General features: G+C 39.2%; 1 protein-coding gene across 8 annotated transcripts in view; it reads right to left on the bottom strand.

The window, feature by feature from the left end:
• The window catches only part of LCA5L (lebercilin LCA5 like), a 61,702-nt gene that overhangs the window by 34,232 nt on the left and 14,084 nt on the right, over positions 1–13,386 (bottom strand). For 7 of the 8 annotated variants that reach the window (XM_075198237.1, XM_075198236.1, XM_075198232.1 and 4 more), the window contains 2 exons: positions 9,801–10,238; positions 968–1,485 (listed from right to left, as the gene is read on the bottom strand). In XM_075198237.1, coding sequence (XP_075054338.1) covers positions 968–1,485; positions 9,801–10,113 — 831 coding nt within the window. In that variant the 5' untranslated portion in view covers positions 10,114–10,238. The remainder of the gene's footprint in view (positions 1–967; positions 1,486–9,800; positions 10,239–13,386) is intronic. The other variant, XM_075198234.1, reaches the window with a different exon arrangement.

Genomic DNA, 13,386 nt, shown 5'->3' on the forward strand with positions numbered 1-13,386 from the left:
GAAAAATTTGGTTGTCCCCCTACAACATCGCAAGCTGGGAACTAAAGCGTAGAGATAAAGAAATTCAACTCGTGACTGTTCATGGGAGAAAGAAAACTACTGATATCCAAATAAGGACTGGGGGCGTTGTTGAATATGTTATGCTGTAGCTAGCAACAACGTATGTTATATTCTTAAAAGACTTGGGAGGAATAATTAATGTAGTGACACAATAAGCTCTATCAAAAGGTGATTCAAATAAATGACCTCAGCTTAGAATCATAAAAGGATATACTTGTGTGAGTGTCTTCATTACTGGACTCCCAGTTAACTGGTTTATAATAAATCACAGACAAGCTGAAGGACGTTGATAATTGAAAGAGGAAGTACCTTAACAGCCTGAAATATCTGCTCATTGTTCTTTGCTCCTCATAGAGGTGCACAGAAAAATGAGAAGGGATTCCTTGCAGTATTAGATGACAATGGGCCTGATTCATTAAGGATCTTAACTTGAGAAACTTCTTATTTCAGTCTCCTGGACAAAACCATGTTACAATGCAAGGGGTGCAAATTAGTATTCTGTTTTGCACATAAGTTAAATACTGACTGTTTTTTCATGTACCACACAAATATCAACTTTAAATTTCAGTTTAGAAATAAGCTATCAAGTATTTGTGTGCTACATGAAAAAACAGTCAGTATTTAACTTATGTGCAAAACAGAATATTAATTTGCACCCCTTGCATTGTAACATGATTTTGTCCAGGAGACTGAAATAAGAAGTTTCTCAAGTTAAGATCCTTAATGAATCAGGCCCAATGTGCGCAGCCGTGTCTTGTGGCACATTACTTGTATTGAATCTCCCCCTTAGACTTCAAAATCCCATATTGAAATCCACCACTGCTGAGAATTATGGCAAGTTGCTATTGTTTTACTTAAATGTGGAAATAATATTTTAAATAAAAAATATAATAAAAGAATACTGTACCTTCACTTTGTTGTCATACATGTCCATCTTAATTAAAAGATTCGATAACTTATTATTAAGCTCTTCCCTCTCAGCTAAATTCTTATCCTCTGAGAGTTTCTGTAACTTCTGTAATTGGTCCTTTGTCTTCAGCAATTCACTTTCTGTCTCTTTAAGTTTCTTTGATAAATTCCGTTCATGCTCCTGGGAGGTTTTCAGGTTCTCTTTTAGTGCTCTTACTTCACTGTTATGTCTGCATATAAGTTGATGCAAACTGCTCTCATCGCTTTCAAACTTCTGCAGGGCCTTCATGTGCCTGTGCTGCAGACGCGTCAGCACCTTGTTTTCAGAATTCACTGATTCCAACGCGCGCTGAACATTGTACAACTCATTGGTCAGTTCTTTGACTTTGTGAAATTCTGCTGATAATATGCGTTTTGTGATGTTATTTTCTGTTTTTGCACCTTGTAGATGTTCAGTTTTGGCGCATGACTGTTTCCAAGAAATTGACTTTCTCCACAGAAATCCTTTGCTTCCTGCTAACAAACACATTAGTTTAAGTTTAAAAAATGAACTTAGTTCAACTTATCCATGAAGTGCGTAGTGTATGCTGTGTTTGGTACTAGTGCACCACCACTGTTGATATAATATCTTGTAGTAATACCCACTGAGTCAGGAATGCTGCATGCTAGTATCTGAATTGAGGAGGATGTTGACATCCTGATCATTGATCCTAGCACCTAAATTATTTTGAATGTGTCAGGGTGTAAAAAAGAGTCATGCTATGGCCCAGTACAAAAATGTCAAAACAAAACAAAAAAAGGGGAGTATATAAATTGAGGCACTCTAGGGAGTTTTAATCAATTATAAAAACATTTATTTTTATTGGTATACATTAAAAGATTTATTTGGTTCCATACAAAAGCGCAAACTATTTAAAAGTAATAAGGTGATTAATTAGTGAAAAAACTGTGTTAAAATAAAATGCAATAGCTTAGTAATCCCCCAAATTTATTCTTAAAAATCACCTTTATTGGTGCTATATAAATTCTGACAATGTTATGTTTAAACTCTGTTGTTATATCACACAGCTATGAATTGTTTTACTATATTACTCAGCTGACTGTTATAACCTCCTCACCAGAGTCTCCACCTATAATGATGATTATTAATAGCGATATAAATATGACCATTAATTATATATTAAATTATGGTTACTATGTTTGTTAATTATAGCACTCTAAGACTAGTGTTATTAAACATATTGATATCAACAATATAGATAACCACAAAGTCAGCCTCTCAACATATGATAATGTTGTTTATTGGCTGTTTAATAACAGATGATTGTGGTCATAAGATTCAAGCTGTTACTGATTAACAGGCTGGTATCAGCGGTATAAGTATCTCGTACCTGGTCACAGTATCAATCGCTCAGTAGTAAGATAAATCTAATAGTAATCTCACTTATTAATTATCTGATTATGGATTGTTAGTGACATAACTCACAGGTTAGTGTTAGATGACAAATTAATTTCAGAGCAACCAATCTCTCATATATAGCCATTATATCCGCTGATCATTATTGAAATGAAAGTATATTGCTCACTGCCTGACAAATAAATTTCCTCTGGCTGTATTCGCTATTAGCATTATATGGTAGAGTTAGTGGTAGAAAGAAAGAGGGAGTACAAAGAAGACTCCGGCACGCGTTTCGCGTATGTACTTTCTCAAGGCAAGACGACTCTTAGAAATGACAGGTTTTTTAAACTCTGCCAGTCTAGCCCCATCGGGATCTCATCGATTTCAGCCAATCAGCAGATGGTAAGCATTAGAGTGATGAACAGACAGAGTTACCAAGTAAGGTCCCTCCTTTCCCGTGGTATTATTGGTTAAAAGACAATCTTCAATTTATACATAGAGAAAGCATTCAGTTTATCTCGCTATTCCCCATTATTATATGTTGATTTAATAGGCAGAATTGATTCAGCAGCACAGCTACACTGCCGGAAGTAATGAGGAGGAAAATATATCATGTTTATTATCCTAAGGAGACGATCATATTAAGAAGATCATTATTAGTTATTTAGAATTTTTTGAAAGTTGTTATAAGTTGACATATATACTCAGAGAAAAGGTGAGTGTTAATTTGAAAATGGTATTCTGATTTAATGATTGTCCTCATGTTGGGCAAAGTGTATGTTACCATAAAGTGAGTCTATTATGATGATGCTTATATGCATCAATTATCTTCTCAAATAATTAATAAAATTTAAATTCAGATGTGTCTGTCAGTGATTTAATGAACGGGATGTGGTCCATAAAATAAATAAAATAAATGTGAAAAACAATAATAGACATTAATTATAAAGTGGGCAGCACGGTGGCGAAGTGGTTAGCACTTCTGCCTCACAGCGCTGGGGTCATAAGTTCAATTCCCGACCATGGCCTTATCAGTGTGTGTGGAGTTTGTATGTTCTCCCCGTGTTTGCGTGGGTTTCCTCCGGGTGCTCCGGTTTCCTCCCACACTCCAAAAACATATTGGTAGGTTAATTGGCTGTTATCAAAATTGACCCTAGTCTCTCTCTCTGTCTATGTGTGTATGTTAGGGAATGTAGACTGTAAGCTCCAATGGAGCAGGGACTGATGTGAATGAGTTCTCTGTACAGCGCTGCGGAATCAGTGGCGCTATATAAATAAATGATGATGATGATAATAAGAGGTAAATTACCATTATTATTATAGTGTGTGATTAAGAGTCAGAAACATTGAGTATATATATTTATCCTATTTTCAACAATAATACCCAATAATATGAAATTAAATACAATATAGCAACAATTAAGTAGATTATAAATAGATCATTTAAATTGTCATTATTTTATATTTATTGTCTTTCCCATGCATCCAGCAGCGCAACTGCATTGCTAGAATTTCGCCAAGGCTATTCCATAATAAAGATCAATATTTCAAATAATGTAGTATACTATATATACATATACATGGCCTATAAAAATGCCAAATAGCTGATATACTCATTTAGACCATCCGGGGTCATACTTCCCATAATGAAAATCGTTTTGGTTTCTCTCTTGAGGAGTTCTTTTTGTAAATCACCCCCTCAAATTCCCATATGGACTTTCTAAATTATGAAGGCTTTAATCAATTTGGGATTGCTACTATGAAACATTAAGAAGTGTTTAGCCACCGAGGTCAATGTCTTAAGATTGTTGTTATCTTTCTCTGCATGTTTTATGTTCCCCACATGTTCTAATAGTCGTTTTTTAAAGGGGTGACTAGTCATTCCCATATAATTCTTAATTCTAGTTATAATTATAACCAGAGAAGTTCAATGGTTAGACCTGAGACCAATGTGCACTTCAGAAAGGACTCAGAAGGACTGAAAGCTTTCACTAAATTAGCACAGTGTGATTTTCAGCATTTCAACACTTTATTGTAGATATTATCAGTGAGCGCTTAATATTAATTTGTTTATGCATGGTGGCGTGGATGGTTAGCACTTCTGCCTCACAGCACTGGGGTCATGAGTTCAATTCCCGACCATGGCCTTATCTGTGTGGAGTTTGTATGTTCTCCCCATGTTTGTTTGGGTTTCCTCCCACACTCCAAAAACATACTAGTAGGTTAATTGGCTGCTATCAAATTGACCCTAGTCTCTGTGTCTGTCTGTCTGTCTGTCTGTGAGTATGTAAGGGAATTTAGACTGTAAGCTCCAATGGGGCAGGGACTGATGTGAATGAGTTCTCTGTACAGCTCTGTGGAATCAGTGGCGCTATATAAATAAATGATGATGATGATACTTTATTGGAACCGAGGCATTGATACTGTTTGAGGGCACCTCCAGGACTGATACTGTAGTACTAGTTTCCTCATGCTTTCATCCTCCAGCAAAGAAAGAAAAATTTGGTAGCAGAACAATCCTATTGCTGTTTTACTGCTCATCTTTGTGGACTGTTGTTGTTAGAATGACTGGTGCACTTGTATACGGGGTATTTTCAGTATTAATGTGTGCCAAGAGTTATCACAGGATCTATTTATTTTTTATATTTATGCAACACTCTACATCTGATGTCTGTAATACTGTTTAGCATGTCACTATTTATAAATCTTTTACTTGGAAACTATTCTTAACTGACCCTTTACTAGTTTTTTGCAAGTTCTCTCACATACCCAAATATTGACACATTAGGTCACTCCCAGATCCAATCAAACCACACCCTATTTATCAAAAAGCCAAATCTCTTTCCCATTAGAACAAATCCCTTTAGACCTTCAAACACTAGAGCTGCTTGCAAAAATAGGGACTAATATTGGATGATAGATGAGGCCAAGTTTGTGATGCAGAGAGAATGAATACTCCATAAATTGTTACATAAATTCAATACTCCTTATTCCTGTTTTTCTTTTCTTTCAAGTATATGGCAGTGAAGGAAATGAGTCAATATGTACAGTATGTTTCTTGGTTATTTCATATGTTCTCCTGCCCCTTTTGAATGTATTATATGTTCAATCACTACAGTGTAGCATATTTTGCAGTTTATTTAAAGTAATAGGTTTTATGCCAACACCCTGTTAGGATATTAGGAATGCATCTTTATCTCTGGTGAGCATGAATCGCTAAGTGTATGTTTCCATTACCTCTTCAGTTGTGGTGAGCATGAGTCATTGAACATCTGTGTCATTAAATTGGGCTGTTTCTCTCCTGACTTGATTGGACGGATGGAGTTTAAACCCCTCTCCTGTTCTATGCACTCTTTGGGCTAGATTTACTAAGCTGCGGGTTTGAAAAAGTGGGGATGTTGCCTATAGCAACCAATCAGATTCTAGCTTTCATTTATTTAGTACCTTCTACAAAATGACAGCTAGAATCTGATTGGTTGCTATAGGCAACATCCCCACTTTTTCAAACCCGCAGCTTAGTAAATCTAGCCCTTTGTCAGTGATAGAAGTTACTCTGAACTGCTGAACAGCCTGCACTCTGAGATTCTTCAGTTACCAGTTTCTGCTTCAACTATGACTCTTTGCCTTGGCGAACAACACTACTACTCCGAGATGTTGGCATCCTGCTTACTATAAATTTTTCTGTGCGTGCTGCTGCTTGAACGCAGAACTGCTTAAATTAAATAAATGTCTGCTGGCTAGGAAAGAAATCTTTATAAATCACACTGCCTGTTGATACTGCACTAAGGGGCTCTGGGCTTGTCTCAGTTGTACTTGGATGCCTTCATGTGATCAGGAATATTGGATATCCTCCACTTCCATGACTGCATCTTTGAGTACAATTGTCTACTATCAAAACTGTTATCATGCTTTTTAGGTACTACAGACTACCAATGTCTCTTAAGATCGTTAATTTACTACAGCTGTTTGAGACTACCTTTTTTCTGTGCTCATTATCCAGTTGAAAGCTGTGTTTCCTCTGTATCTGATCATCTGTTACTTTGGGTGTTTCTACATTTTCAAAATAAATTCGCAGTTGTTTAAACTTCTCTCCTGCCTCTATTTTGCCTTGAACTACCTAAGACACCCGATTCAAATATGGATAAGGATGTACAAGAATGCATTGTTTTACATTAATTGTAAGCCACAATCAGAGTTGGTTGAACTAAAAGTGGGACCTAATGTCATATTAACTTATTCTACCTATGCAACATCTTATCATCTCTAAAAATTCTTAACATATAATTTCAGTAATATACACCCCAATAATACCGATTACTCAACCAATAATATACAACAGTGTCCAGCATATAAATCCCAGCTTACAGTCATAAATATAAAAATAACAGTATAAGAACAAATGCTCAGGTTATCAATCAGCATAGATAAGAGGATTGATACTGGGCAGTTGATCAGTACTAAATGACAGTGATAATATGAAGGATAGAAAATATCCAAGAAAAAATCTTTAACATGTTAGAAAAAGGAAGTACCTGCCTTTTGGCTTTATCTCTTTCTTATATTCCCATTTATGTGTCATTATCATGTGTTCCTTTGATTCTTATGTATCTTTCTCCTGTGTTCCAACTGGTACTAATATGTCTTTCTCTTATGCTGCTCTACTGCCATCTCTTCCTAATTCCTGCTATCCTCCTGCTTCGGATGTGCCTCATCATTTAACAAAAAATAAACAAATTTCTTGGACAAAGTGGTACAGTGGTATATTTTTTGGAACTAGTGGTTGAGTCTCAAAATAATCCTACTTTGAGGTCTAAACCATTATAATGGTTATCACGGCGAAAAAGGTAATTGTTTTATCACCGCAAATGTACTTATCGCCATGATACTCAGCTGCCACTGTAAAAAATATTCGGAGTGATAAGGGAAAGAAAAGGCAGAGTCAGTGGGATTGTCAGCAATGAGAATGAGAGAGGGTAGATCAGAGGGATAAAATGCGAGGAAATTAAGGAAGTGAGGGAGCCAGGAGCAAAAGTTATCAAGGAATTGGTCCGGAGTTAGTGTTAAATGACTGCAACACAAACGTGGAGCAGATAGAAGAGACAGAAGGAGGAGAAGGGGTGTGGAGTTTGTGGGGTGGGTGGATCAGTTGATTTGACTTGGAAGCTGCAGCTATGAGAGAGCGGCATATTCTTTCCCCAACTGTGTCTGTCTCTGGGTCTAGGAGTGTGTGAGTTAGCTGCAGTGGAACCACAACGACTTTGTGATCCATTATTTAGCTTTTTTAATAAAGTACTTTTTTTTAGTTATTTTTTCTGAAAAAAGACATGCTATTGATAAAATGTAATACACCGTGCAACATTATTATATCAAAACATGGGCAGCACTTCTGTCTCATAGCTTTGAGGTCATGAGTTCAATTCCCAATCAGAGCTTTATCTGTGTGGAGTTTGTATGTTCTCCCCGTGTTTGCGTGAGTTTCCTCCAGGGTGCTCTGGTTTCCTCCCACACTCCAAAAATATACTGGTAGGTTAATGACAATTAACATTAGTCTGGGTGTATTTTAGGAAGTTTAGACTGTAAGCTCCAGCGGGGCAGGGACTGATGTGAGTGACAAATATTCTCTATGCAGCGCTGCGGAATTGGTGGCGCTATATACAGGGCCGCCATCAGGGGGGTATGGCCAGTACTGCTGTGAGGGGCCCGGACAGACTAGGGGGCCCGGACAGACCTCTCCATTTGTCCGGACTCCCTGGACTGTCCGGGTCCCACAGTCACCGACCGTGCCTCCCCTTTTTTTTCTTACCTTCTCCGCGATGCTACAGCTCTGCCTCCCAGACTCTGATAGGCTGGGAGCATGGCCAGCGCGGTGACATCATCACCGCGCGCCGCACTCCCAGTGTATCAGTGACCGGGAGGCAGAGCTGTAGCATCACGGAGGAGAAGGTAAGTTAATGAGCTACTATTTTTTTTAAGAGGGGGGAGAGGGAGAGCCTGGGGGACCTGGGGGACCATAACTGTGGAGGGAGGAGGGAGAGCCTGGGGGACCATAATTGTGGAGGGGGGCAACAGGGAGAGCCTGGGGGACCTTATCTGAGGGGGGAAGAGGGGGACCTTATCTGTGGAGAGAGGGAGGGGGGAAGAGGGGGACCTTATCTGTGGAGGGAGGGGGAAGAAGGGGACCTGATCTGTGGAGGGGGGAGGGAAATGGAGACCCTAACTGTGGAAGGGGTGGAGAGGGAGAAGTGGACATTAACTGTGATTGGGGGGGAGAAGGGGACATTAACTGTGGGGAGGGAGAGGGGGATATTAACTGTGGGGGGGAGAGGGGGACATTTAATGTGATTGCGGGGAGGGGAGAGGGGGACATTTACTTTGGGGGAGGGGAACATTTACTGTGATAAGGGAGTGGGGGGAATGTACTGTGATGAGGGATAGGGGGCGCATGTATGGCGAAGATAGAGGGGTGCACATGTATGCGGAGGGGGGCCCCTCCAGATTAATTAGTACTGGACCCAGGGGGGGCGGCAGATTGATTAGTACTGGGCCCCACAGTTCTGATGGCAGCCCTGCCTATATATATAAATGATAATGATGATGATGCTTAGTAGCCCAGTTAGTAGTTAATACTACACAACACTCTTGCTAGAAGCGATTTATTGAGTCCCACCCTAAATGGTGTAGCAACCCATAGATTAAAGACTAACTCCTCCTAAATCTCAAAATGTCCCCCAAATGAAGGCACCATGCCAGGGACCCTGACAGATTTGCCAGGTACTTACATTGGCATCATCATCGTCATCATCAGCTATTTATATAGCGTCACTAATTCCTCAGCGCTGTACAGAGAATTCACTCACATCAGTCCCTGCCCAATTGGAGCTTACAGTCTAAATTCCCTAACACATACAGACAGAGACTAAGGTCAATTTAATAGCAGTCAATTAACCTAACAGTATGTTTTTGAATGTGGGAGGAAACCAGAGCAAACCCACACAAACACGGGGAGAACATGCAAGCTCCACACAGAAAAGGCCATGGTCAGGAATCGAACTCATGACCCCAGTGCTGTGAGGGAGAAATGCTAACCACTGAGCCATTATGCTGCTCGTTGGCACTGACAACTGGGAATAGCTGAATCTCAAATCATCAGTATCTAACAAAGAAGATAATAAGCATTAGTGTGCTAGAAGACGTGAGGTCTCCTGAACTGTGGGCAACCATGGCATGGCACCTTCATGGTGCTGCCAGTGTGGGGTAGGAGAGATGTTGACAAAAAATAAAGTTTTGGGTGGAATTAGCTTTTAGGAAACCACAATACTATACACTTGGCTCATTACTGATATTGCAGGGTATCCATTTAAATCTAGAGGCCAGTGCAATATCATCTTGGGCTAGCCTAATTTGATGATATTAATAAAAATCACATTCTTACCAACTTTTGAAATAGCTTGATAGACCCTGCTCTTTTTTGTCTCTGTTTGTGCAGTTGTCTGCTCTGTGAAGCCTTTTCCTGGAGATTTTAACATTTTCTGCCCTTCTCTACTGTCAGATACATCCGAATACGAGTTGTCAATGAGCGAGCGAGCGCTATCGCCAGTAGAAGACTCATTACTTGGGCTTCTGCTGTCAGTGTCGCTGTTGTGACTATGGATTACGTCATCGTCACTGCTCTGGGACCTTTGCTTGGTGTTGGTAGAATGAAATGGTTTCCAATCTCTTTTATCACCTGAACGGTCAATACTCATCCTTGCTGAACTCGGAATAAATCATTGATAAATCACATAACGCTGACTTTACAATGTCCTCGTTTTTCTACTCAGTGAGAAATTGCAAATATTCCAGCAGGTGATGTTGAGTCCACAGTAAAATCCTGTTAAATACAATACAGTAAAATAGGTGAGATCTTGTTTTCTTTAGTATTTAAAGCGCTGGTAGCTAACACTGATTACAGCCACTATAAACTGTAAAACATAGATCCAATAATTAGACAGTAAATGGAATGGAGACTATTATTAATCAAGCGCACAAGTAATTAACTGTTTTCCAGACTTTTCTGTCTAGTTGTTACTTTTGAGGATGTTGCATTTTCGCACATTGTACATCTGCTCTATGTGATATTGACAAATTGTTCTGCCTGAGTGATGTCCCTGGTTCTTAGTGCGTCTGAATTCTCATAGAGGTTGGTTTAGCTCACACAATGGCTGTTTCCTCCGCGTGCAGGCGATGGTTTCATGTTGAAGAATAGAGACTGCAGAGATCCTCAATTTTTCTTTTAGTATTATACGTAATACACTCCTGGGGGTAAATGTATCAAGCTGTGAGTTTTCATCAATTTAAAATCGCAGCAAATCGTGAGAGATCACCGTAGATTTTATGTGCAAAGTCGTCATATGTATCAACCTGCGATTTTGACATTCCAAAATCCAATCTATGGCGATTTGTGTTGATTTTAAAACACCTATCCCTTTTAGCCAAAGTTGCCAGAGATTAAACACAAACAAGTTTCAGTTTCAAAAGAAACTGAAACTCGCCTGAGATTGAACTGAAAAAAAAGATGTTAGCGCTATCTGGTCAATGGTAACATAACAGGAGACACAATACAAGTTTAATACTTTAATATAGTTTAAATAATTTGTCCCCTGTCAGATAATTAATAATAACTTTTGCCCCATTAAAACAAAAATCATGCTTTACTTAAATTTGCATTGTGTCTCCTGTTATATTAACATTGCCCAGCAGTGTAACAGTGATGTGTTTGCTAATCTCGCCTATAGAACGCAGCGTGTTGATTCTGGCGATTTTCAATTCAAACTCAGGCGAGTTTGCAAAATCGCAGCTTCATACATTTGGCAAAACGTCAGGTCTGCGATTTGTAGTGAATTTGGAAAAGGCGATTTTGAAAGAAACACTTTACTGGCGATTTTATATCAACTCGCCGTTTAATACATCGACAAATTTGAACTCACCCGAGAAAAATCGCTGAAAATCCAAAAATCGCAGCTTGATAAATTTACCCCTGAACTAGAAAACCACACCACATAGACTCCTAATAAGACTCCTAGCAATGGTCAGCTCTCTGCAGTAAACATTATTTGCAGAAATTACACATAGGCCAGGCCTTCAGGCGGCAATGACACAGAGATTTTACAATTTCAGCCAAACTCTAGAGCTGTATATCATGGCAGTTATTTTTTTTAGTATCCCTTGCTGTTTGTTACTTTACAATATATATATTTTTGTTAATGTCATTCAATTTGAGAGTTAATATGGGGGGGGGAGGGAAACAGATGTCTATATGGGGCACTCAAGGACCAAGATAAAATATATTATACACTTTACTGATATGCATTAAAATTAGAATAATAATATGTATATCTTAAACAACATTAGCGAATTATTAAAAAATGGGTGTAGTATGAAAAACCAATAAGTAACTGTTAAAACTAGCAGGTAAATACTGCTAGACACGCCATGGGCAATAAGTATAACTGTCAACTATTTTATTCACTGTGAACAGAAAGTTAAGGATTAATGTTGTCAATGTTGACGATAGGATCCTACCAATATTAATAACCGGGAAATATAATATAATAGTAGCTTTCCCCTCCTCTACATAGCGAGATAGCAATGTTGTAGATTTTCCTAGTAGATATATTTATGCCAGTACATACACGTTTTAGCCAGTGAGGGGAGTATAGAGCCGGATATGATATCCCCGAACCCTGATAAACTGGGTATCTTTATTATTCGGACTATACCCTCTGTCCCCGACACTAAATATACTTAAAAGTGTCAGCTAGTATGCGATCAGTAGCATTTGCCTTATAAGGGTTTAATATGTTTATAATAAATTTCTATCCTCCGGCAAGGTAGCTACTTCAAAATATCTGATTTTATCTGTATGACTTTGGCATGATAAGTCTGAGAGAGCCTGTGGAGCGTATAGACGCCAATGCGCATTTCACTAAACCAAGCTTTGTCAAGGCAAAATATTGGCAGTTGTAGTTGACACTTATGTCCTTCAAATATTAGGAAGGTGGTGTGATCCTCATTTTTTCACCTCCCTGTCCCTTCTAAAGCTTCCCCGAGGAATGAGCTGAAGATCCTATGTCCCTAGATAAGGTTCAGATGAATGCTAGGCAGGACAATAGGCTGGGGTGCAAAGTCCTGGAAGGATGTGGCACAGTTGGAATATTTTTTTTTTTTACATTTCTCGCTCTTTTTGTCTATATTTATTTATTTTAATTCTTTTAATATAACTGCCAGGCTGGTTGCGATAATCGGGGCTGTCCCTGGTCTAAAGGGGTAAGCCCCGACAGTTATTATCATAGACAGGTAATCTGACAGCATCAGTGCGGCCAAGGTTCTTAGTCTGGTTTTGCGAAATTACCACATCTCACAAAACTGGATTAAGAACTGACTGAACTGACAGGAAGCTAACAGCAGTCGGATGTGCTGCCACGCTGCCTGTCCCCAAAGAAGATTTCTGCAGTGCCGGAGAAGAGAAAAGAGAAGAGCAGAGCCAGACAATTGCTGCTGGAGAGGAAGCTATGTGCTCCTGAGGGGAAGCTAGGAGAGAGAAGGGGGGGGGGGGTTGAAGACTGGGAGGGGGGGGTCATAAATTGGCCACTGGGGGTAAAGAGACATTTATGCATACATCCTTTTAATGGGCAAGTGGAAGGTATGTGGGGGGAGCTGAATTGGATGATGAATTGACTGGAGGGTTGAGTCATAAATTGTCTGGGGGTTATGTCATGAAGTGGCTGGGGGAGTGGGTGATTAAATGAATGGGGGTGGGTGATGAATTGGCTGGGTGAGAGGGTGATGAAATGACTGGGAAAGTGGGTGATGAAATGACTGGGAAAGTGGGTGATGAAATTGCCAGGGGGGTCATGAATTGGCTGCTGGTGGTTGATGAAATGGCTGGTGAGGGGCATGATCTCCGTTCATAAGGGGCATAATCATTCAGGGTTTGTTAACATTTTGCATTATAATACAATTTTTGCACATTTTCAAAA

The sequence above is a fragment of the Mixophyes fleayi genome, chromosome 2 (genome assembly GCF_038048845.1).
Source record: "Mixophyes fleayi isolate aMixFle1 chromosome 2, aMixFle1.hap1, whole genome shotgun sequence".
Lineage (NCBI taxonomy): Eukaryota > Metazoa > Chordata > Amphibia > Anura > Limnodynastidae > Mixophyes > Mixophyes fleayi.